The sequence below is a fragment of the Vipera ursinii genome (assembly GCF_947247035.1).
Source record: "Vipera ursinii genome assembly, contig: SUPER_Z_unloc_1, whole genome shotgun sequence".
Taxonomy (NCBI): domain Eukaryota; kingdom Metazoa; phylum Chordata; class Lepidosauria; order Squamata; family Viperidae; genus Vipera; species Vipera ursinii.
Genome location: NW_028148449.1, coordinates 360,237 through 384,049, shown reverse-complemented (window position 1 = coordinate 384,049; position 23,813 = coordinate 360,237). Strand labels below are relative to the sequence as shown.

The 23,813-nt window shown below is 47.7% G+C and overlaps 1 protein-coding gene and 2 long non-coding RNA genes across 5 annotated transcripts; all 3 read right to left on the bottom strand.

Moving 5' to 3' along the window:
- Positions 1–257: 257 nt before the first annotated feature.
- ABCB8 (ATP binding cassette subfamily B member 8) lies at positions 258–23,627 on the bottom strand. Of its 3 annotated transcripts, none has more exons than XM_083379989.1 (16): positions 23,426–23,627; positions 16,188–16,491; positions 14,761–14,910; positions 13,291–13,385; positions 12,786–12,891; positions 12,437–12,598; positions 10,885–10,970; positions 9,743–9,840; positions 7,639–7,744; positions 7,522–7,555; positions 6,801–6,937; positions 5,905–5,999; positions 3,947–4,080; positions 3,523–3,670; positions 2,281–2,531; positions 258–621 (listed from the first exon to the last, which is right to left on the bottom strand). In XM_083379989.1, the coding sequence occupies exons 1-16, from the start codon at positions 23,536–23,538 to the stop codon at positions 544–546; spliced, it is 2,097 nt and encodes a 698-aa protein (XP_083236115.1). In that variant the 5' UTR covers positions 23,539–23,627; the 3' UTR covers positions 258–543. The 3 variants fall into 3 exon arrangements, with proteins under 3 accessions (XP_083236115.1, XP_083236117.1, XP_083236116.1); XM_083379991.1 differs by lacking the exon at positions 23,426–23,627 and adding an exon at positions 17,046–17,076 and having other exon boundaries at positions 16,188–16,974; XM_083379990.1 differs by lacking the exon at positions 258–621 and having other exon boundaries at positions 2,286–2,531; positions 3,947–4,121.
- On the bottom strand, positions 17,194–17,843 carry LOC310650466. The gene is made up of 3 exons (XR_014494378.1): positions 17,785–17,843; positions 17,577–17,690; positions 17,194–17,500 (listed from the first exon to the last, which is right to left on the bottom strand). It is a non-coding gene; the product is annotated as an uncharacterized lncRNA (long non-coding RNA).
- LOC310650465 lies at positions 19,884–22,698 on the bottom strand. The gene is made up of 3 exons (XR_014494377.1): positions 22,661–22,698; positions 20,334–20,418; positions 19,884–20,159 (listed from the first exon to the last, which is right to left on the bottom strand). It is a non-coding gene; the product is annotated as an uncharacterized lncRNA (long non-coding RNA).
- Positions 23,628–23,813: the final 186 nt, after the last annotated feature.

Below are 23,813 nucleotides of genomic sequence, written 5' to 3'. Positions count from 1 at the left end.
CCGGCGGCCGAAGGCGGCCGTTCGTGTCGAGGATCGAGTTTCTGTATAACTTGTGTTTGTCGGCCTCGGACACCGACTCAGCTCTGCGAATAATACGAAGGGGCTGTTTTGTTTTTTTCTTCCGGTTCCCGGCCGTTTCTCGGAAGAGGGGTTTCTCCTTGTCAGCAGAAAAACAAGGACTCGGGTAAGCCAGGACCGAACACGCCCCTCCCCGCACCCCTGGCGCAAAAAAAAAAGCAAAGTCGAGACGCCAGCAGTCCGAACCAAAAAAGGCTGTATTTGAAAAAAAAAAAGATTCAAGTGTCAAATTGCGCGCGGCTTTTCCTTTTCCAGACGGGGGGTGGGAGAGGAAAGCCGCGCTCCCTGAAACCGACAACATTGCGTCCCAGAGCAACAGGCTCTGGGCCTGTCCCGAGCAACCAGCTCGGGTGGGGGCTGCAGGCCGAGCAAAAGAAGGGCAGGAAAGACTTTTTTTAAAAAAAAAAAAGTTGGAGGGGAGTTTCGAGGTTTCCGGTGCAACCGAGCGGCGCCGCCTCCTGCGTCTCAGATGTCCTTGGCTTGGCGGCGGAAAAGCTCCGCGTAGATGCCGCCCTTCCTTAAGAGCTCCGAGTGGGTCCCGGCCTGGAGAAGAAACAAAAAAAGGAGACGACGCAAGTCTTGGGAAAGTCTTCCCGGACCAGGGAAAAGCCCAACTTCTGTACTTGCAAACCATTTCTGGGATTCCCAAAGGGGCTTTTTGTTTCCCCCCCCCCAGGGAGGCAACTGGACTTTCTCGTTTTTTCCTTCGAGGAGGTTTCGCTTCTCGTCCAAGAGGCTTCTTCAGCTTTTACTGGAGGGCGGGGAATAGGAGGATTTATATACTCCTTGCAGACAGTTGGTCATTTGCCTTCTTTTAGAGGCACTGAGGCCACCTGGAGGCTTCTCTGTGTCCTCCTGGGATTCTCCCATTATTCATTCAAGAAGTTTCGTTTCTCATTCAAGAAGCTTCTTCGGCTCCGACGGGATGGTGGGGAATGGAAGGATTTATCCTGCTTGCAGACAGCTGGTCATTTGTTCCCTTTTAGAGTGTCGTTGAAGCTACTTGGAGATTTATCCGTGTCCTCATGGGACTTTCTTATATTGTTCTTTGAAGATGTTTCCCTTCCCATCCAAGAAGCTTCTTGTGCTCTGACTGGATGGTGGGGAATGGCGGGGTTTATCCTCCTTGCAGACAGCTGGTCATTTGCCTTCTTTTACAGAGGTGTTGAGACCACTTGGGAGGTTTGTCTGTGTCGTCAGATTCAGCAGAGGGGTGCAAACATTGAGAAGAGGGCTGGGGTATGACATCAAAGAACACAACACAGTCCTTTCAACGGTTCCAAGAAGGCTCCGCATCTATACTTAGGTGACCCCCCATGACAAGGATAAAACCTCCAGGTGGCCTCAACAGTTCTCTAAAAGGAGGCAAATGACCAGCGGTCTGCAAGGAGGATAAATCCTTCCATTCCCCACCAGCCAGTCGGAGATGAAGAAGCTTCTCAGATGAGAAGCGAAACATCTTCAAAGAATAAGGAAGTCCCAGGAGGACACAAACCTCCAAGTGGACTCAACGCCTTCCTAAAAGAAGGCAAATGACCAGCTCTCTGCAAGGAGTGTAAATCCTTCCGTTCCCCGCCATCCAGTCAGAGCCGAGGAAGCTTCTTCGATGCGAGGCGAAATGTCTTCAAAGGGAAAACAAGCAAGTCCAGATGTCTCTTGGAAAAAGAAGCATCTTTGGGACAAACCAGGATTCGGATGATCGAGAAGCTTCACAGACAATTTCCTGGATTCACAAGCACAGGATTTAAGGGGGAAGACTTGGACGCCACCATCCCGCGACCAACGGTTGGGCGGAATGTAGACCTGTTTCTAACTCCTTTTACATGCTGTGGCACCAACGGTCTTGAAAAGAGACTTAGGGAAGGGGTCCCCAATCCCGGGGCTGAGGACCAGTACCGGAAGGAAGCTGAATTTGTGCACACCCACCACTTCCACAAATGGAGCTCCGTGTGTTCACGCGCGAGCTCACTGCTTCTAAGGAACCGTCCCGTTTCCCCCCCTCCCCATAGCGGTCCTTAAAGCTGGAAAGCTTGGGGACTGTTGCACTAAAGCATGGTTTTCTTTGGGAAAAGGGACGCCACAAAGTGGGAAATTGCTCAGCCAGAACTGACAGCAGTTGCTTCAGCGGGGGGGGGGGGGGGTTGGACTAGAAGACCTCCAAGGTCTCTTCGAGCGAAAGGGTCCCCGGGTCCCGGTGCTCACCTCGGCCACGCGGCCCTTGGACAGGACCACGATGAGGGAGGCCTCCTTGACCGTGCTGAGCCGGTGGGCGATCACCAGCACGGTCCGGCCGGCCACGGCCCGGTTCAGGGCCTCTTGGACCACGTGCTCCGACTCGGCGTCCAGGGCGCTGGTGGCCTCGTCCAGGATCAGCACTTTGGGGTTCTTGACCAGGGCCCGGGCGATGGCCACCCGCTGCTTCTGCCCTGCCGACAGAGTCACGCCACGCTCCCCTGGGAAGGGAAGAAAGGGTGGCCGGTGTGAGAAGGGAGGGGGTTGCAAGAGGAGGGGTTGTCAGGCGGAAGGAAGGAAGGAGATGGGGAGGAAGGAAGAGAGAGGAGAGAAGGAAGAGAGAGAATAGGAAGGAAGGAAGGGAGGGAGATGGGGAGGAAGGAAGACAGAGAAGGAGAGGAAGAAAGGAACGAAGTAAGGGAGGGAGGGAGAGGAAGGAAGGAGGAAGGGAGAAAGGAAGAGGGGAGAGAGGAAGGAAGGAAAGAGATGGGGAAAAGAAGGGAAGGAAGAAAGGCAACAGGGATGGAGAAGGGAAGGAATGAAGGACAAGGGAAGGGAGGGAAAAAGGAAGGAGATGGGGAGGAAGGAAGGAAGGGGGAAGAGAGGGAGGGAGGGAAGGAAGGAAGAGGGAAGGAAGGAAGGAAGAAGGGAGGAGAAAGGAAGAGGAGAGAGGAAGGAAAGAAAGAAATGGGGAAGAGAAAGGAAAGAAGAAAGGCAACAGGGATGGAGAAGGGAAGGAAGGAAGAAGGGAAGGGAGGAAGGAAGAAGATGGGGAGGAAGGGAAGGAGGAGAGGAAGGAGGGAAAAAGGATGAGGGGAAGAAGAGAGAGAGAGGAAGGAAAGAAGGGAAGAGGTGGGGAAGGGAAGGGAAGGAAGAAAGGAAACAGGGATGGAGAAAGGAAGGAATGAAGGACGAGGGGAGGGAAAAAGGAAGGAGATGGGGAGGAAGGAAGGAAGGAAGGGGGAAGGAAGGAAGGGAGGAGGAAGGGAGAAAGGAAGAGGAGAGAGGAAGGAAAGAAAGAAATGGGGAAGAGAAGGGAAGGAAGAAAGGCAACAGGGATGGAGAAGGGAAGGAAGGAAGAAGGAAAGGGAGGAAGGAAGAAGAAAGAGAGAGGAAGGAAAGAAGGGAAGAGATGGGGAAGGGAAGGAAGAAAGGCAACAGGGATGGAGAAGGAAGGAACCAATGCTATTTCCGGCCTGCAGCTGCACTCACCCACAGTTGTGTTGTATCCATCAGGGAAGCTCCGAATAAACTCGTCGGCGTTGGCCAGCCGGGCAGCGGCGTAAATCTCCGAATCGGAGGCGCAGGGCTTGCCAAAGCGGATATTCTCCATGATGGTGGTGCTGAACAGCACCGGCTCCTGAACAACGAAGGCCGGCGGGAGGTTCCCAAATCGGGGAAGGGGGGGCCGACCACCCTGACTGCCCTCCCCCCCAACCAGGACCAGCTTGTCAACCTCTTTTCCCATTTCGTTCGGGCCCCCCGCGGACCATTCGTTTCTCGCTTATCCGACCCTGCGAACGGAGCCGAGGGCTTCGCATCAGGCGGGAATTGGTGGCCCCGGAAATGATCGGGCGTCGCGAGGGGTAAACCGGGACCGACTCTTCCCTTTCCGGACTCTTTTTTTTCCCCTTACCTGGTTAATGAAGCCGATGACTTCCCCCCGGAGCCAGGAAGCGTCCAGGGTGCAAATATCCCGCCCGTCCAGGAAGATGACGCCCTTGGTGGGTTCGTAGAAGCGTTCCGCCAGGGCCGCCACAGTGGACTTGCCTGCACGGGAGGGAGGGAAGGAGACGACAAAGATCCACGGGCTTGGAGGAGGTGGGTGGGGGGAGAGGGAGGAAAAGGGTCAGAGGACGGGAGGGTGGATGGATGGATGGGTGGATGAGAAAGAGAAAGAAAAAGGAGACAAGAGGAAGGGGGGGGAAGAAAAGGACCAGAAGATAGCTAGGTAAATTAAGATTGGTAGCTAGATAGCTAGACAGATATTCAGACGGACAGACAGGGTAGGTAGCGAGCGAACGAGATAGAGAGAGAGAGAGAGAGAACAGGTAGGTAGGTAGATCATCAATACATAGATAATGGATAGGTTGATAGAGTGATAAGAGTGGTAGGTAGACCAATGATCGAGAGATTGACAGATAAATGCATAGATCGACAGATAGGTAATGACAGACAGAGAGGGATAAAGAGATAAGGAGAGAGAGATACGAGATAGATAGATAAGAGATATAAATAGAGGTATAGATGATAGAGACAGATGAGATAGAGATAGATAGATAAGAGATATAAATAGAGGTATAGATGATAGAGATAGATGAGATAGAGATAGATTAGACAGATAGATAATAAGAGATAGATAGATATATGAGGTAGATGATAGATTAGACAGATAGATAATAGATATAAATGATAGACAGACATAGGAGGTAGATAGACAGATAATAAATAGATATAGATGACAGACAGACAAATATAGGAGGTAGATGATAGATAGAGATTAGATAGATTAGATATAGTAGATAAATAGATGATAAATAACACAGATGATAGATTAGAATAGTAGATGATAAAGAGATAGATACATACATAGATAAGTAGATGATAGAGATAGAGAGGGATAAAGAGATAGGAGATAAAGATAAGATATAAATAGAGATATAGATGATAGACGTAGATAGATGAGATAGAGATAAATAGATTAGTCAAGACATAGATAATAGAGATACAGATGATAGACAGACAGGTATAGGAGGTAGATGACAGATAAATGATAGAGATAAATAGATTAGACAAGACAGATAGATAATAGAGAGATATAGATGATAGACAGATATGAGGTAGATGATAGATAGATGATAAATAGATTAGACAAATAGATAATAGAGAGGTATAGATAAAACAGGGATATAGACAGATAATAAATAGATATAGATGACAGGATGATATAGGAGGTAGATGAGAGATAGATTATATATAGTAGATAAATAGATGATAGACAAGTAGATATAGGAGGTAGACGATAGATGAGATAAATAGATTAGACAGACAAATAGATAATAAATAGGTAGAGACAGACACAGGAGGTAGATGATAGATAGATAATAAATAGATATAAATGACAGACAGATATAGGAGGTAGATGATCGATCGATAGAGATTAGACAATTAGATATAGTAGATAAATAATGATAGATAATAGATATAGATGATAGATAAGATATAGTGGATGATAAATATAGATAGGCGAGAGATGAGAGACATGATGGATGATAAGAGATATATGGATGATAAGAAAGGCAGGTAGATCATCTATAGAATCGATATGTAGGTAGTTCAATAGATCGATCGATAAACTAACAGGCAGGTAAGTAGATCGAAGGATCAATAGATCGACAGATAACAGGCAGGTAGGTGGATGGATGGAGGTTGGATCCATTCAGCCAATTGCTGCCATTTTGCTTTCATTGCACAGGGGAAAGGCCATTCTTAAGTCCCGGTTATTATTGGGGAAAACAAAACCCGAGGTTTGTTTTTAACCACGATGTCAAACTCAAAAGACCCCCATCCTGCCCTAACGACCCAGCCCCTTACCGCCGCCGGACTGTCCCACGATGGCCACCGTCTTGTTAGCAGGAATGGAGAGATTAAAGTTCTCCAGGACTTTGTAGCCCGGCCGGGTGGGATAACTAACAGCAGGGAAAAAAAGAAAAAGAGAGAGAGGGAGAGAGAGAGAGAGAGACAGACAGAGATTGATTGTCAGGCCTTGGGGTGACAGCTGTGGCCGTCTCTGGGACCGGGGACCAGTTCTGTGGACCGGGATGGGGTGGGGTGTGTGGGGGGGAATGCATTCACACGCAACATAGATCCCGTGCGTGTCAGATAAAGCTTTGCTCGCTCTCGTGTGTGGCCTGGATCCCAATAAACAGGGCCACGGCCCAGAGGTTGGGGATGCCTATGCTAAAGGACATCCTTATGAAGCGAGAACCAGGTCAGTTTTCCTACTTCAACCGCAATCCCGAAGGCAGCACTTAAAACAAACTGGCACCCTTGCCACACCGGAGCCAAAATCACAACCCCACCCTCGCCACAAACCGGACCGTGTTTCGACAATAGCCAAACAGCCCAAAACCAGACCAGGACTCAGAAAAATCCAGACAAATAACACCCACAGGAATTTACACCACAGAGAAAAAGGTATTTAAAGGTCAGTGCTCCAACAGACGAGCACAGACAAATAACACCCACAGCAATTTATATCAGAGACAAAAAGGTATTTAAAGGCCAGCGCTCCAACAGACGAGCACGATTCAAAGTACACTTGAAGATATCTCTCCCCCCCCCCGCCCCGAATGGAGATGAAACATTTGTAGCCAAATTGGCAAGTTTGGAAATCAAGCCAACAGCCTGGCATAAGAGATGCTGATTTAGCCTAACAGACAAGGGTTCCCAATCCCTGGGCCGCAGCCTAACCCTTTTCTGAATCTCACCTGAAAGTCACATCCCGGAATTCGAGATGCCCGTTCAGCATGCTGCAGGTGAGCGTCTGTCTCTCGCACAGAGGCGTCTCCGGTGACAGGTTCATGAATTCAAACACGCGGGCCCCAGCGCTCATGCCCCGTAAGACCTGCAGGGGTGAAGAGAGGGGTCTTGAGGAACGAGACCGGGGACACCAGCTCCTGAGCAAAAAAATCCAGGAGGTATGTACAGATGGTCCATTTTGTGACATTTGTGAAGCGGATCGCCACAGCTTTTCAGTTCGTCACAGTCACTAAGTCAATTTAATTTTTGATTTAATTAAATTTAATAATTTAAATCTAATAAGTTCATTTAACAATTTAATTTTTCATAATTTTTTTTGATTTAACAATTTAAATTTAATAAATTTAATAAGTTAAAATTAATAATTTCATTTATTTAATAATTTAATTTTTCATATTTATTTAATTGAATAATTTAAATTTAATAAATTTAATAATATAAATGTAATCATTAAATTTTAATTTTAATTTAATTACTTTAATAATTTAACATTATGTTAAAATTTTATTTTATTTTACAGTTTATATTTTATTTTATTATTTTATATTTCATTTTATTAGTTTATTTTTATTTTTTTCATTTTGTTTTTGTTTTATTTTATCGAGGTCTATCTGAAAATATGTGACCACTGGTTGTCTCATGGATCCCCCCCTCCCCTGGCTCACCTACCTGTCCAAAGAGAACTGACATGCTGGCCATGGACCTATGGAAGAAAAAGAAACAGCTGTCAAAGGCCAGCCGGTCAATCGGCCGTCCACACCAGGACCGGGCCAGGACCGGTCTTACCGCTGTACGGTCTGAGAGGAGACCAAGAAGGACATGAGGTCTCCGGGCGTCATCTCCTGTCCAGCCATGAGGGAGCCACCAACAAAGATGGTGCCGAGCACAATACCTGGAAAACAAAAACAAAACGATTGTTGCGTAGAATTCGACAACACTTCCGGCTTTGTGGACCGGCGGACGAGGGGACGATTCCGCGCGAACAACAGGGAAGCTTTCTCACTCGCCTGCCACTTTCACGGCCTGGTCCCAACCGGTTCAAGGACCGGTAGTGGGCCGTGGACCGGTGGGTAGGGAGTGGGACGATTCCGTGTGAATGACGGGTAAGCTTACTTGCCCGCTACCTCTGTGGTCCGGTTCCAAACGGTTCAAAGATCGGTAGTGGGCCGTAGACCGGCCCATAGGGAAGGCATGATTCCGTGCAAACGGCCATGGAAAGCTTGCCTGCTACTTCCACAGGCCGGTTCCAAATGGTTCAAGGACAGGTAGTGGGCCATGGACTAGCAGAGAGGGAGGGGACAATTCTGCGTGAACGGCAGAAAGCTTGCCCGCTACCTCCACGGTCCGGTTCCAACCAGTTCAAGGACCAGTAGTGGGCTATGGACTGGGGGACAAGGAGGGGACGATTCCGTGCGAACGGCAGGGACGTTCACTCACCTGCCGCTTCCGTGGCCCGGTTCCAACCGGTTCAAGGACCGGTAGTGGGCTGTGGACTGACGGGTAGGGAGTGGACGATTCCGTATGGACAGCAGGTAAAACTCATTTGTCATTTCCGCAGCCCGGTTCTAAACGGTTCAAGGGCTGGTAGTGAACCGTGGACCGGTGGCGAGGGAGTGACAATTCTGCACGAATGGCAGGCAAGCTCACCTCGCCACTTCCGCGGCCCGGTTCCAAATGGTTCAAGGACCGATAGTGGGCTGCAGACCAGTGCGTAGGGAAGGGACGATTCTGTGTGAACGGTGGGTAAACTCACTCGCCACTTCCGCAGACCGGTTCCAAAGGGTTCAAGGACCGATAGTGGGCCGTAGACCGGCGTGCCGGAAGGGGATGATTCTGTGCGAACGGCGGGAAACTGACCCGCTACTTCCGTGGTCCGGTTCCAACCGGTTCAAGGACTGGTAGTGGACCATGGACTGGTGAATAGGGAGAGACAATTCTGCACGAACGGGGGTGGGTAAGGTCGCTCGCTACTTCAGTGGCCCGGTTCCAAACGGTTCAAGGTCCAGTAGTGGGCTGTAGGCAAGGGACAATTCCGTGCAAACAGCGGAAAGCTCACCCGCTACTTCCGTGGCCCGGTTCCAAACGGTTCAAGGGCCAGTAGTGGACCGTGGACCGGTGGATAGGGACAATTCCGCCTGAATGGTGGGTAAGCTCGCTCGCCACGTCCGTGGCCCGGTTCCAAACGGTTCAAAGACTGGTAGTGGGCCGTAGACTGGGGGGGGGGCTGGGGACCCCTGGCATCAAACATTTAGAGGTAGTCCTTGGCTTACAACAGTTTGTTTAGTGACCGTTTGAAGTTACAATGGCCCCGAGAAATGGGACTTATGACCATTTTCAAAGTCAGGACCTTTGCAGCGTCCCCAGGATCGTGGGGCGAAATTCCAGATTCTGGGCAGCTTGTTCACACTAGTGAACTTCATCCTTAGTTCACACTTTGTCCTCAACGTCCAACAGTTCACTTAGTGACGGCTTGGCGTTACAAGGGCAATGCAACAAGGGACTTAGGACCATTTTTTTTCCCACACTGACAATCACCGCAGCATCCTTGTAGGTCTGCGATTTACCTTCGGACGCTTGGCAAGCGATTCATTTTTTTATGACGGTTGCGGGGTCCCAAGCTCGTGCGATCCCCTTTTGGCGACCTTCCAACAAGCAAAGTCAACAGGGAAGCCCGCTTCGCTTAACAACTGGGTTACTAGCTTATCACCCGGGGTGGTCCACTTAGCCGCCAGGGCAAAGCAGGTCATAAAACTGGGGTATAAACCTGTATACAGCTGCCGGTCATGTAACAGACCCATGTAAAACAGGCTAGGCACGGAGCCTCGCCGGAAGCATCCCGGATGCCGCATCGACCGTCCCTTCTAGCCAACGCAACGGAGCTGCTACTCACAGTTCAGGGCCATGTTGGAGAGCCCCTGGAAGAAGGCAATGCCCATCCCCAGGTTCATGTTGAGGCGGCAGGAAGTGTCCACTTCAGCCGCGTATTCTCTGCACAGGGAAGAAAAAGGGAGAAAATTGCCAGCTCTGGCAGGCTCACGGCACGGCCTACGCCGGGAGTGTCCAATCGTGGCAACTTTTAAGACCTGCGGACGTCAACTTCCAGAATTCCGCAGCCAGCAAGGGTTTCAGCAGAATGGGTAGGACAAGAACGAAGATAGATAAAACGACTTTTTTTTTTGATAGGGTAACTTTATTAGTAGATGGTGGGTATGCAGTGAACATATCACATCGCATTTTTTGATAGGGAAACTTTGTTAATAGATGGTGGTATTGCAGTGAACATAATATATCACATTTTTTTTTGATAGGGACTTTGTTAGTAGATGGTGGGTATTGCAGTGAACATATCACATTTTTGTTGAGGAAACTCTATTAGTAGATGGTGGGTATGCAGTGGACATAATATATCACATTTCTTTGATAGGGAAACTTTGTTAGTAAATGGTGGGTGTGCTGGGAACATAATATATTACATGGAACATAATATATTACATTTTTTTGATAGGAACACTTTATTAATAGATGGTGGGTACTGCAGTGAACATATCACATTTTTATAGGGGCTTTGTTAGTAGATGGTGGGTATGCAGTGAACAAAATATATTACATTTTTTGATAGAGGAACTTTATTAGTAGATGATGGGTATGCAGGGAACATAATATATCACATTTTTTGATAGGGAAACTTTGTTAATAGATGGTGGGTACACGGGGAACATATTATAGCGTTGACTTCAACAGAGTGAAAAAATTGCTGGCTGGTATGGTCGTACCCCTGGCTTGATTGATCCTTCAGTGTGGAGCTATTGAATCCATATGTGACTCGCACTGTGTACGCCAGGGCTACCCAACCTTGACTTGTGGATTTTAACACCCAGAATTCCCCCGCCAGCAATTTTTTTCCACTCTGTTGAAGTCAAGATGTATTATGTTCCCTGCATACCCATCAGCTACTTACAAAGTGGGGACCCCCTCTACAAAACCATTGTTCAAGAAAGCAGGACGTGGAGGGATCCCTTTTGTGGTACTCACTGGATCTCTTTGGGTTCCATGGCAAAGGCCCGCACCGTCCGGACATTCCCCAAGGCCTCGTCTGCCACAGCCGTGGCCTTGGACACCTGCACACCGAAGACGAAGAAAGGAGGAAGGTCACTCGGGGGCCTGGCCGAGCGTTAAGAACTGGCTGCAGCCAGACAGAATACAGCTAGGCTAAAAACAGTGGTAGTACTCAATTTACAACAGTCTGTTGTCTGACCGTTCAAAGTTACGACGGCTCTGGAAAAGGTGGTGTAGGAGCGTTTTTTTACCCTTACAACCTCTGCAGGTGTTCAAAAGTCAGACCCATATTTATCATGGATGTGGCGTCCCGGGGTCATTTGACACACACACACATACACATACACGTTGTGGCCCTCTGACAATGGGGAAGCCTGATCCACTTAACAACCAGATTACTAACTTAAAAAATTGTAGTGATTCACATCAATTAACGTGGCAGGAAAAGGTGTAAAAGAAGGAAAAACTCAGTTCGCAAAAGTCTGGCTTATTAGGAACACAATGGACGAGATCTCTTAGCCAATGGGAAGAGCTGGCGACCCACAAAGGGGAGCTCACCCACCTTAGGACACCCCATTGAGTCATGCCGTCCTTAAGTGAAGGGTTGAATAGCCAGTCAAGGCAAGGAATTGAGTAGTTCAGAACTGTGGGACGACGGTTAAAGGAAGATACTAGATCGGGGTGTCCAACCTTGGCAAATTTCAGACCTGTGGACTTCAACTCCCAGAATTCTCCAGCCAGCCAGGGTGTAGCCAGAATGGCTAGGACAAAAACAAGCACAAATGTAGGTAGGTGAGGTTTTTGTTTTTTGATAGGGTAACTTTATTAGTAGATGGTGGGTATGCTATGGACATAATATATCACATTTTTGATAGGGAAACTATTAATAGATGGTGGGTATACAATGGACATAATAAATCACATTTTTTATAGGGAAACTATATTAGTAGATGATGGGTAGGCAGTGGACATAATATATCACATTTTTGATAGGGAGGCCTTATTAGTAGATGGTAGGTAGGCAGTGAATGTAATATGTCTATATTTTTGATAGGGTAACTTTATTAGTAGATGGGGGTATGCAGTGAACATAATAGATCACATTTCTGATAGGGAAACTTTATTAGACGATGATGGGTATGCAACGGACATAATGTATCACATTTTTGATAGGGAAACTTTATTAGTAGATGGTGGGTATGCAGTGGAAATAACGTATTACATTTTTTGATAGGGAAACTATTAATAAGATGGTGGGTATGCAGGGGACATAATGTATCACATTTTTGATAGGGAAAGTTTATTAGTAGATGGTGGCTATGCAGCGAACCTAATATATCTTGACTTCAACAGAGTGAAAAAAATGGTGGCTGAGTAATTCGGGGAGTTGAAGTTTACAAGTCTTAAAAGTTACCAAGGTAGGACACCCCTGTACCAAATAAAGCAGAACGTGCATGGAACAGAGTTCTGGGAAGTCTTTCAAGCATGTTTAGTTCAAGGAACGTTCCCATGGGCTATTTCTCCCTACCTGCTCTTGGGCTTTGCGGGAAAGCCTGCGAAGGGAAGTGCCGAGAAAGGTCCCGATCCCCACCAGGAAGGGCATCACCACGACAAGCAGTCCGGTCAGCTTGGGGGAGATCAGGTAAAGGGACACAAAGCAGCCCACTGTCTGAGTGAGACTGCGCAGACCCTGTAATTAGGGGTGGGGGTGGGGTGAAGAAAGAGAGGGTGGCATAAAAAGAGATACCTCCATTGAAGAGGGAAGGGCAACCTCCAGGTTGTAATTCTTCCCGCCCGCACGAGACAGATGGTCCGAATCGGAATGGGATTACCCGCCGTTCGGCGAGCCACCCCTCCCATCCCGCTGTTCGTCCCACCTGAGAGATGACCAGCTTGAAGGCAGACTTGAATTCCTGGATGTCGGCGGTCAGCCGATTCACCAGGTGCCCCGTCTGATTGGCGTCGAAGAAGGAGATATCCTCTCTTGGGGGAAAAGAAAGGACCAGGGTTAGAGGGTGACTTGTAACTCTGTGGCCGGGGCAGCTGGTCCCTTTTCTGCAGCCATCGGGAGGCAAAAAAATCAACCCCAAGTTAAGAAAGTTCACTCAATGAGGCAAAACTCGCTTCATCTGAGGCCAAACTGCGCTCGTAAATCAAGGACTACCTCTGTGTAGTTGTAACACTGAAGAGGAGCTGCGGTTTAGCCCATGTTCAATGCCAAGCGGCTGAACTTCTCAACCAAATTTGACCACCGACGTATCCTCAGCTTCGGATAATTCGGGGTCTACTCCATCTCCTTCCCTGTTACCCCTCCCTCCAAGCACAGCCTGGCCCCGGATGACCTTCCAGCATGCCCCCCCACCTCATTTCTACCCCCGTCACCTGAGGAAGGAAGAGAAGAGCTGCTTCCGCATACTGCCGGCCACCTTCTCCCCGATCCAAGACAGTAGCAGGATGTACCCGAAGGTTAACACACCCTGCAGACAGCGGGGGGGAGGGGGGAAAGAGAGAGTTGAGTCTCAAAGGTGCTTCTTTCGAGAGGCATCTGGACTTTCTTGTTTTTCTTTCGAAGAAAAAAAGGAAGAAAAAGGAAGAAAGGAATGAGAAAATGATATACAACTTAAAACTGAAGGCAACTGGACTGTTCTGGTTCTTTCTCAGGAGATGTTTTGCTTCTTATCCGAGAAGCTTGTTCAGCTCTGACTGGATGGTAGGGGAAATGGAAAGTTTTATACTCCTACGCCTCCTGAAAAAGTATCTTTGGGGCAAGCAAGCAAGGCCCCGAGAGGCTCCACAGACATCAAGAGAGTTGTGGGTTGCCAATGTTGAGCATTGGATGGGGTTTTTTTGTGTGCAGTGAATCTAAGAAAAGAAGGCAGCCTGGAGACGCAATCAAGAAGGGAGACGCTTCGACCTTATTCTGGCTTTCTTCCTTTGCCAACTAGGCTTTCCTCTCAGTGCTTTTGGATCGTCAAATACATCTCCCTCTGTTCTTATGTGTTATTTCTCTGTATCGTTCCAATTTTTAGTATACGTGCTGCCGAAGCGAGCACATTATGTGTGTTATTTGAAACGAAGGAGACCATTTCATTGCCAGTTTTCTGGAAGGCTGAAGAAAAGGGTTTTTTTTTACCCCTTAGAGGGGATTTCACACGATCAGCTATTGGAGGGTTAAAGGGAGAGGTGGAGATAAGGGGGGATTTGGCTCGTTCGATTTAAAATGTTTGGAAATCAGTTGGAAATGAGGATTTTATCTGTTTTAATATTTAAAAATGAGAGCTCAAAGGGAAAAGAAAATCAATTATTATGAACATGCTTGATTTATTGATCAAAATTAGACCTCAAAGGGAAAAGAAATGATATGCTTGATTTATTGATTGATCCAGGCAATGTGTGTGTGTGTGTGTGTATACACATATACATATACATACACACACACTTGTATGTATGTATGTATGTATATATGTCTGACACAGTGGCTCAGTGGCTTAGGAGGCTGAGTTTGTCGATCAGAAGGTTGGCAGTTTGGCGGGTCGAATCCCGAGTGCCGCATAGCAGAGTGAGCGCCTGTTACGCATCCCAGCTTCTGCCAACCTAGCAGTTCGAAAGCACGTAGAAATGCAAGTAGAAAAACAGGGACCACTACGGTGGGAAGGTAACAGTGTTCCGTGCGCCTTTGGCGTCTAGTCATGCCGGCCACATAACCACGGAGACATCCTCGGACAAGCGCTGGCTCTTCGGCTTTGAAACGGAGATGAGCACCGGCCCCTAGAGTTGGAAACGACTAGCACGCATGTGCGGAGGAACCTTTACCTTTTACCTATTTAAAAAAAAAGAGAGGAGGAGGCTCACCTGGAGGCCGTAGATGGTCAACAGGCGCAGGGCCGGCTCGCGCACCAAGCGCAGGTAGTCGCCCACCCGCATGTGCTTGGCCACCACGTTCACCATCTGGCCAAGCAGCAGCGGGATGTGGATGTTGAGCATGGCCGCCCCGAAGGCAAACTGCGGGTTGGGAACGAGAAAGGACGGGAAAACAACGGTCGGGATTATTATTATTTTTTTAAAAAAAATTTTTTGGAGAAACTTTGGTTGAAAGAGGAGCGCTTAAAGAAGGCGAGCTGGCAGCCTGCAAGGGGGGGGCGGCGCAGCGGCCGTGAAAGCGAATACGACGCTTGGTTGTATTCAACGCTCCTTTCCTTTCCTTTCCTTTCCGAATGGGTCTCTTTCCTTCCTTCCCTCCCTTCCTCCCTTCTGCTGCCTTCCTTTCCAAATCCGTCTCCTTCCTGAATTGGTCTGCTTCCTCCCTCCCTTCCTCTGTCTCCTTCCTTCCTTCCGGAATCGCTGTCTGCCTCCTTCCTTAAATCGCTGCCTCCTCGCCTTTCCTTCCTGAATTGCTGTCTTCCTTCCTTCCTTCTTGTTTCCTTCTTTCCTTCCAAATTGGTCTGCTTCCTTCCTTCCCTCCCTCCTGAATCTGTCTTCCTTCTTTCCCTTCCTCCCTTCTACTTCCTTTCTAAATCTGTCTTCCTTCCTTCCTTCCTGAATGTCTGCTTCCTTCCTTCCTTTCCTTCATCTCCTTCCTTCTCCTCCTTTCCTGAATGTTTCCTTCCTCCTTTCCCTTCCTCCCTTCTACTTCCTTCGTAAATGTCTGCTTCCTTCCTTCTTCTCTCCTTCTCCTTCCTTCCCGAATGTCTCCTTCCTTCCTTCCTGAGTCAGTCTCCTTCCTTCCCTCCTGCCTTCCTTTTTCTTTTCTTCCTGAATCTTTTTCCTTCTTTCCCTTCCTTCCTTTCTAGATCTCCTTCCTTCCTCCCTTCCTGAATCGCTGCCTCCTTCCTTCTCCTTCCTTCCTCCCATCTACTTCCTTCCTTCCTAAGTATGCTTCCTTCCTGAATTGCTGCCTTCCTTCCTGAATTGCTACCTTCCTGCCATCCTTCCTGAATCGCTGCCTCCTTCCATCTCCTTCCTTCCTCAATCTGCCTTCCTTCCTTCCTCCCATATCCTTCCTTCCTTCCTAAATCGGCTTCCTTCCTGAATTGCTTCCTTCCTTCCTTCCTCGGTCTGCTTCCTTCCTGAATTGCTGCCTCTTTCCTTCCTTCTTTCCTTCCTTCCTTCCTTCTCTCCGTCCTTCCTGCTTGAGCAAGGGGTCAGACTAGAAGACCTCCGAGGTCCCTTTCCCAGCTCTGCTGCGATCCAATTTCCTTCCCACCCAGCGGCCTACGGGCTACAGGGGCCTGCCCGCTCCCTCACCCACCCACCCATGGGGAAAGACAACCCCCCCTCACCACGATGGCCGCCGCCACCGCCAGGAGCTGAGGGCGTACGAACTTCCAAAACATGACCCAGTTGAAGTCCGGCTCTTTCTCCCCGGGCACGCAGATCATCTCCGCCTTGGAGGCTTCCTGGCAGAAGACCCTCTGGCCGAAGCCGGCCCCCAGGCCCACCAGGGCCGGGCCGGCCCACCAAGCTGCCGCCCGGCCCAACGGGACCAGGTGGCGGGGCAGGGCCAGCAGCACGGCCGGGCAGAGCTTGGGCAGGCCGCGGGGCAGCCGCAGGGTGCAGGAGAAGCGGGCATGGCTTCCGGAGTGCCTGGGAGGAAGGAAGGAAGCAGAAAGAAGAGGGGGTGGGGTGGGGTGGGGAGAAGACAGATCAGGCGGACGAGCGGCCAGAAAAGATGGGGCACGGGCCACCCCACCCCCGTCTCCGGAAAGGAGGCCGAGGCTGCCGGGAAAGGATGCCTAAGCTGCCTCCTGGTCCCGGGCATCCCACCCGCCTCTACTCCATTCCGTTCTATTCGTTATTCTATCCTATTCTAGTCTTAAGTCTTATTCGGCCTTGTTCTACTCTACTATTCTATCCTATTCTATTCTGCCTTTTTCTATTCTATTCTATCCTATTCTATTCCGTCTTATTCTATCCTATCTTATCCTATTCTATTCGGCCCTGTTCTATTCTATTTTATTCTATCCTATTCTATCCTGCCTTATTCTATCCTATTCTTACTCTTATTCTACCTTATTCTATTCTTCTACTATTCTATCCTATCCTTATTCTATTTTCTTCTATCCTATTCTTATTCTCTTAGTGTTATTCTATTCTGCCTTGTTCTAGTCTATCCTATCCTATTTCTTATTCTATTCAACCTTATTCTATTCTTAGTCTTATTCTATTCTGCCTTGTTCTATCCTATCCTATTTTATTCTATTCTGTTCTACTATCCTATCCTTTTCTATTTAGTCTTATTCTATTCTGCCTTGTTCTATTCTACTATCCTATCCTATCCTATATCTTATTCTATTAATGACCTTCGCTCATTCCGCCGGGACCTGAAGACCTGACTCTTTGAGCTTTCCGGCCCAGGCTGAGAGTTTTAAATTGGGGTTTTATATTTGTCAGGGATCAAATTTAATTATTTTAACTGTTTTTAACTTTTGTATTCTATTGATGTTTTTAAACTTTGTAAACCGCCCTGAGTCCTACAGGAAAAGGGTGGTATATAAATTCAATAAACTTATTCTATTCTGCCTTGTTCTATCCTATCCTATTTCTTATTCTATTCTGTTCTACTATCTTATCCTATAGTCTTATTCTATTCTGCCTTGTTCTATTCTACTATCCTATCCTATTTCTTATTCTATTGTTTTACTATCCTATCCTGTCTTATTCTATTCTGCCTTGTTCTATCCTATTTATTCTATTCTGTTCTATCCTATCCTGTCTTATTCTATTCTTAATTCTATTCTGCCTTGTTCTATTCTATCCTATCCATTTCTTATTCTATTGTTTTACTATCCTATCCTATCTTATTCTATTCTATTCTTAGTCTTATTCTATTCTGCCTTATTCTATCCTATCCTATCCTATTTTTCTATTCTGTTCTACTATCGTCTTATTCTATTCTGCCTTGTTCTATCCTATCCTATCCTATTTCTTATTCTATTCTGTTTTACTATCCTATCCTATCTTATTCTATTCTGCCTTGTTCTATCCTATTTATTCTATTCTGTTCTATCCTACCGTCTTATTCAATTAATTCTATTGTCTTGTTCTATCCTATCCTATTTCTTATTCTATTCTGTTCTATCCTATCCTGTCTTATTCTATTCTACTCTCTTATTCTATTCTGCCTTATTCTATCCTATCCTATTTCTTATTCTATTCTGTTCTACTATTATCTTATTCTATTCTTAGTCTTATTGTATTCTGCCTTGTTCTATTCTATCCTATCCTATCTTATTCTATCCTTTTTCTATTCTGTCTTATTCTATTCTTAGTCTTATTCTATTCTGCCTTGTTCTATCCTATCCTATTTCTTATTCTATTCTGTTCTACTATCCTGTCTTATTCTATTGTCTTACTGTATTCTGCCTTGTTCTATCCTATTCTGTCTTATTCTATTCTGTTCTTAGTCTTATTCTATCCTTATTCTATTCTGTCTTATTCTATTCTATTTCATTCTATCCTATTCTGTCTGCCACCATGCAAAGGGGGTCCCTGGGGCTGAGTTTGGTGGTTTTCTTGCAGACATTTCACGACACACACACCCCGCACTAGGCAACGTCATCAGGGCTGGAAGGGACTGTGTGTATGAAGCTGCTACGGTTGGTGTTGTTGCTATCGATATTACACGTTGATTTGATTAATAGCAACATTTAATGCTGCTATTTGCATCCTGCGACGTTGCCCGGTTTAGAGAAGGAAACGTCTTGCCAGGAAACCGCCCGGCTCAAGAGAGCACCGAGGACCCCACAGTCCTTCCTCCTCCTCCTCTTCCTCAATCCCGCTCCCTTCTAGCACTGGTGACGTTCCCTAGTTGGGTCACGAAACGTCGGCGAGGAAACCGCCCGGCTCCAGAGAGCAACAGCGAAGCCCTCGCTTCAACCCCGAGCTATAAATATTCTCCTTCGTCGGTCACGCGAGGCCGATTTTCACGAGGCCGATTTTCAAGAGGCTAATCTCCCAAACCCGACGTTAAGAGCAGCGTGTCTCGCTCGGGGGGGGGGGGGGGGGGAAGCCAAAAAAAAAAAAAAGCACCGTGCCCTAGGACGGTGTCAAGTGTTATTGGCTTGACCCAGGTCTGTTTAATCGCGGCTTGCTGAATTTTTCAGTAAGCTCCCGCTTACGGAAAAGAGAGAGACTCAAAAGGGTACTGAATAACTATGGGCTGGACCTAAAGGCCTCCAAGGTGCCACCCATTTCTATTCTAGTCTGTCCTATTCTTATTGTCTTAATTCTCTTCGGCCTTATTCTATTCTACTATTCTATTCGGTGTTATTCTATTCCAAGTCTTCTTCTGTTCTATTCTGCCATATTCTCTATTGTATTCTATCCTTTGCCTTATTCTATATCTTACTCTTATTCTATTCTGCCTCATTCTGTTCTTATTCTTATTCTGTTCTGTCTTAATGCTAAAGTCTTATCCTATTCTACTATTCTATCCTGTCTTATTCTATTCTACCCTTTTCTGCCTTATTCTATTCTATCCTATTCTGTCTTAATTCTATTCTGCCTAATTCTATTCTATCCTATTCTTATTCTATCTGTCAAATGTATTCTAAAGTCTTATTCTATTTTATCCTTTTTCTATTGTACTATTCTATCCTATTCTGCCTTATCCTATTCTGCCTTTCTGTTTTCTGCCTTATTCTATCCTATTCTCTTATTCTACCTTATTCTGTTCTATCCTATTCGTATTCTATTCTGTCATAATTCTATTCTAGTCTTATTCTATTCTACTATTCTATCCTCTTATTCTATTCTATCCTTTACTGCCTTATTCTATTCTATCCTATCTTATCCTATTCTGCCTTTCTGTTCTCATTCTATTCTGCCTTATTCTATGCTATTCTCTTATTCTACCTTATTCTGTTCTATCCTATTCTTATTCTATTCTGTCTTAATTCTATTCGAGTCTTATTCTATCTTATTCTATTCTCCTATTCTATCCTGTCTTATTCTATTCTATCCTTTTCTGCCTTATTCTATTCTATCCTATTTTGCCTTATTCTGTTCTAATTCTATTCTGCGTTATTCTATTCTATCCTATTCTCTTATTCTACCTTATTCTATTCTATCCTTTCCTGCCTTATTCTATTCTATCCTATTCTTATTCTATTCTGTCTTAATTCTAAAGTCTTATTCTCTTATTCTATACTACTATTCTTTCTTTTTCTATTCTATCCTTTTCTGCCTTTTTATCCTATCCTATTCTGCCTTATTCTGTCTTAATTCTATCCTGCCTTATTCTATCCTATCCACTTATTCTACCTTATTCTATTCTATCCTATTCTGTTTTAATTCTAGTCTTATTCTCTTATTCTATACTATTCTATTCTATCCTTTTCTGCCTTCTTTTATTCTATCCTATTCTGCCTTATTCTGTTCTAAATCTATTCTGCCTTATTCTATCCTATCCTATTCTCTTATTCTACCTTATTCTGTTGAATCCTATTCTGTCTTAATTCTATTCTGCCTTATTCTGTTCTATCCTATTTTTATTCTACTATTCCACTCTATCTTGCTCTTTATTTATTTATTTATTTATTGATGGGATTTATATCCCGCCCTATCTCCTGAAGGACTCAGGGCGGCTCACAATACAACATATAATAAGTACATAAATCAAGATAAAATGAAAATTGAGAACATCAGTGCAATAAAAATTAGAGAATTTTAAAATGAATTAAAAATACTAAATATAAATTAATTGAAATGCCTGTCAGTCTAGGTCAGCTTGGTGGAACAGGTGTGTTTTGAGGCCGCGGCGAAAGGATTGGAGGTTTTGGGCTATCCGAAGCTCAGGGGGGAGCTGATTCCATAGGGTTGGTGCTCCCACAGAGAAGGCCCTCCCCCTGGGGGTCGCCAGCCGACATTGCCTAGCTGATGGTACCCTGAGGAGGCCTTCTCTGTGTGAGCGTACTGGACGATGGGAATTTGTTCCCGGCAGCAGATGGTCCTGCAAGTATCCCGGACCTAAGCCATGTAGGGCTTTAAAGGTAAGTACCAGCACCTTAAATCTCACCCGGAGGGCAACTGGTAGCCAATGCAGCTCACGCAGGAGGGGTGTAATATGGGAGTATCGGGAAGCTCCCATCACAACCCGTGCAGCTGCATTCTGCACCAGCTGAAGCCTCCGGGTGGTCTTCAAGGGCAGCCCCATGTAGAGAGCATTACAGTAATCAATACGGGAGGTAACGAGTGCGTGGGTGACTGTACGTAGGGCATCTCGGTCCAAAAAGGGGCGCAATTGGTATATAAGACGAATCTGGGCAAATGCCCCCCTAGCCACGGTTCCAATGTGATCTTCAAAACTGAGTCGTGAATCTAGGAGGACGCCCAGATTGCGTGCTTTATCAATGGGAGGTAACATCTCTCCTCCTATAGTCAGAGATGGAACCTCTTGGACTAAACGAGATGACGGTATGTACAGCCACTCAGTCTTGGCCGGGTTGAGTCGAAGCCTGTTTTCTCCCATCCAAATCTGTACCGCTTCCAGACAACGGGACATCACATCAAGGGCATCACTGGGTTGGTTCGGGGTGGAGATGAATAGCTGGGTATCATCAGCATATTGATGATATTTCACCCCGAAGCTACGGATGATCTCTCCCAGCGGCTTCATATAGATGTTGAACAGGAGGGGCGAGAGCACCGAACCCTGAGGCACTCCACAATTAAGAGGCCTAGGGCTTGACCTCTGCCCTCCTGCCAACACCGTCTGCGAACGGTCCGAGAGGTAGGAGGAGAACCAACGCAGAACGGTGCCTCCCACTCCCAGCCCCTCAAGACGACGCAGTAAGATACCATGGTCGATGGTATCAAAAGCCGCTGATAGATCTAATAGGACCAGGACAGAAGAATAACCTCTATCTCGGGCCCGCCAGAGATCATTCACCAGCGCGACCAATGCCGTCTCCGTGCTGTGCCCCGGTCTGAAACCCGATTGGTACGGATCTAGATATTCAGCTTCCTGCAGGTTCAAAGGGAGCTGTCGCGCCACCACACTCTCAACGACCTTCGCAAGGAAGCGAAGGTTGGAGACAGGACGGAAGTTGTTTAAAACAGCTGGGTCCAGTGCCGGTTTCTTGAGGAGGGGCCTTACCACCGCCTCTTTCAAGGCAGCAGGGAAGTACCCTTCACTCAGTGAGGCATTGATAACTGCTAGGAGCCAGCCTCGTGTAACCTCCCGAGAAGCATAGACTAGCCAGGAGGGACACGGGTCCAACAAACATGTGGCGGCACTTAGTTTCCCCATGATCTTGTCCACTTCATCCGGAGTCACAGGATCGAACTCTTCCCAGATGTACTTGGCCAACTTCATCGATTTCCTCTCGTTAGATACTGCCCAGTCAGAGTCCAGACCAGCCCGAATCTGAGCAATTTTGTCCACCAGATATTTACTAAATTCCTCAGCCCGTCCATGTAGGGGGTCCTCTCCCGTCTCTTGACTTAAAAGGGAGCGGACCACTCTAAATAGGGCGGCCGGGCGATTATCTGCGGACGCAATGAGGGTGGAGAAGTAGGCGCGCTTTGCCACCCTCATTGCCACAAGATAGGATCTAGAAAAGGATCTTAACTGTGTTCGGTCAGACTCAGACCGACTGGCTCTCCAAATGCTCTCTAGGCCCCTTCTCTGGCGCTTCATCTCCCGCAGGTCCTTGGAGAACCAAGGAGCGAGTCGGGACTTGCGCCGGGTCAGAGGCCGCAAAGGGACAACGCGGTCGAGCGCCTCCGAAGCAGCCTGTTGCCAGGCATTAACTAAGGACTTATTGTATTCTCCTCTACATTCCTCTATCCCAGGGGTCTTCAAACTTGGGCCTTTTTTGACTTGTGGACTTCAACTCCCAGAATTCCTTAGCCAGGCATGCTGGCTGAGGAATTCTGGGAGTTGAAGTCCACAAGTCATAAAAGGCCCAGGTTTGAAGACCCCTGCTCTATCCTATCCTATTTTTTCTCTTCTATTCTCGTTCTATTCCAATCTATCCCATTCCCTCTTCTCCTCTATGGGATAATAAAAGACGTCAAAGGACGGCAGGGCCCATCCCGCAGCTGTCCAGGCGCCTCAGGGCCGGCTGCCTCTGACGCAGGCCGGCCGGGCCTTTTCCAGGAACCGAATTCCAAGGAAAAGTTGTCTTTTTCTTGGCAGGGAGGGAAAAAAAAGCAAACATAAACAACCATCAATCAATTCATCCATCCCCTGCCAAAAGCCCTGAGGGGAGAAAAACAAAGCAGTGCGCATGCGCGCTTCTCCCAGCCACCCGCCCTCTCACGCCAGCCTGGCCTGGCCTGCCTTTGAACTTCGGCCTCGGCCTTTTTCCTTCCCCGGTGGGGAAAGTTGAGGCGGGCGAGAGTTCAAACTGCCCAGGCCTTTGCCCGGCTAAGAGAGGCCGGCCTGGCCGGAGCCGACGTGGGGGAAAAAAAAAAAAAGAGCAGGCCTGAGAGGAGCAGTCCCGAGAAGGGACTACGACTCCCGGCATGCCCCGCGAGGCGGCCTGGCGCCCCGGGCGGGAATGGCGGCGGTTACCTGGCAACGCCCCCGGCCGGCGAAGGCGGCGGGCCCTTCACGGGGAGCCGCCGGCCGTAGGAGCAGCGCCCCGCCGCCAGCCCCGGCCGCAGCAGAGCCAGGCGGGCCAGCATGACGGCGGCCAGCGAAAGCGGCTCCCTCACGCCCGCCCGCCTTTTATTTTTTTCCGCGCCCGCCCGCCTTTTTTCCCCCGCCTCAGGAACCGCCGCCGCCCAGAATGCACCGCGCGGGCCAGGAGGGGCGTGGCTAAGGCGCGAGAGGGCGGGCGTGAAGAATGTGGGGGAATTTCTTGGCTGGGTCCGCCTTTACGAGTCGATCCGCGCAGGCGCAGAGTCTCCCCCACGCCGGCTCCGCCCTTTGGGAGGCGACCCGCGCAAACCCAGTAAGA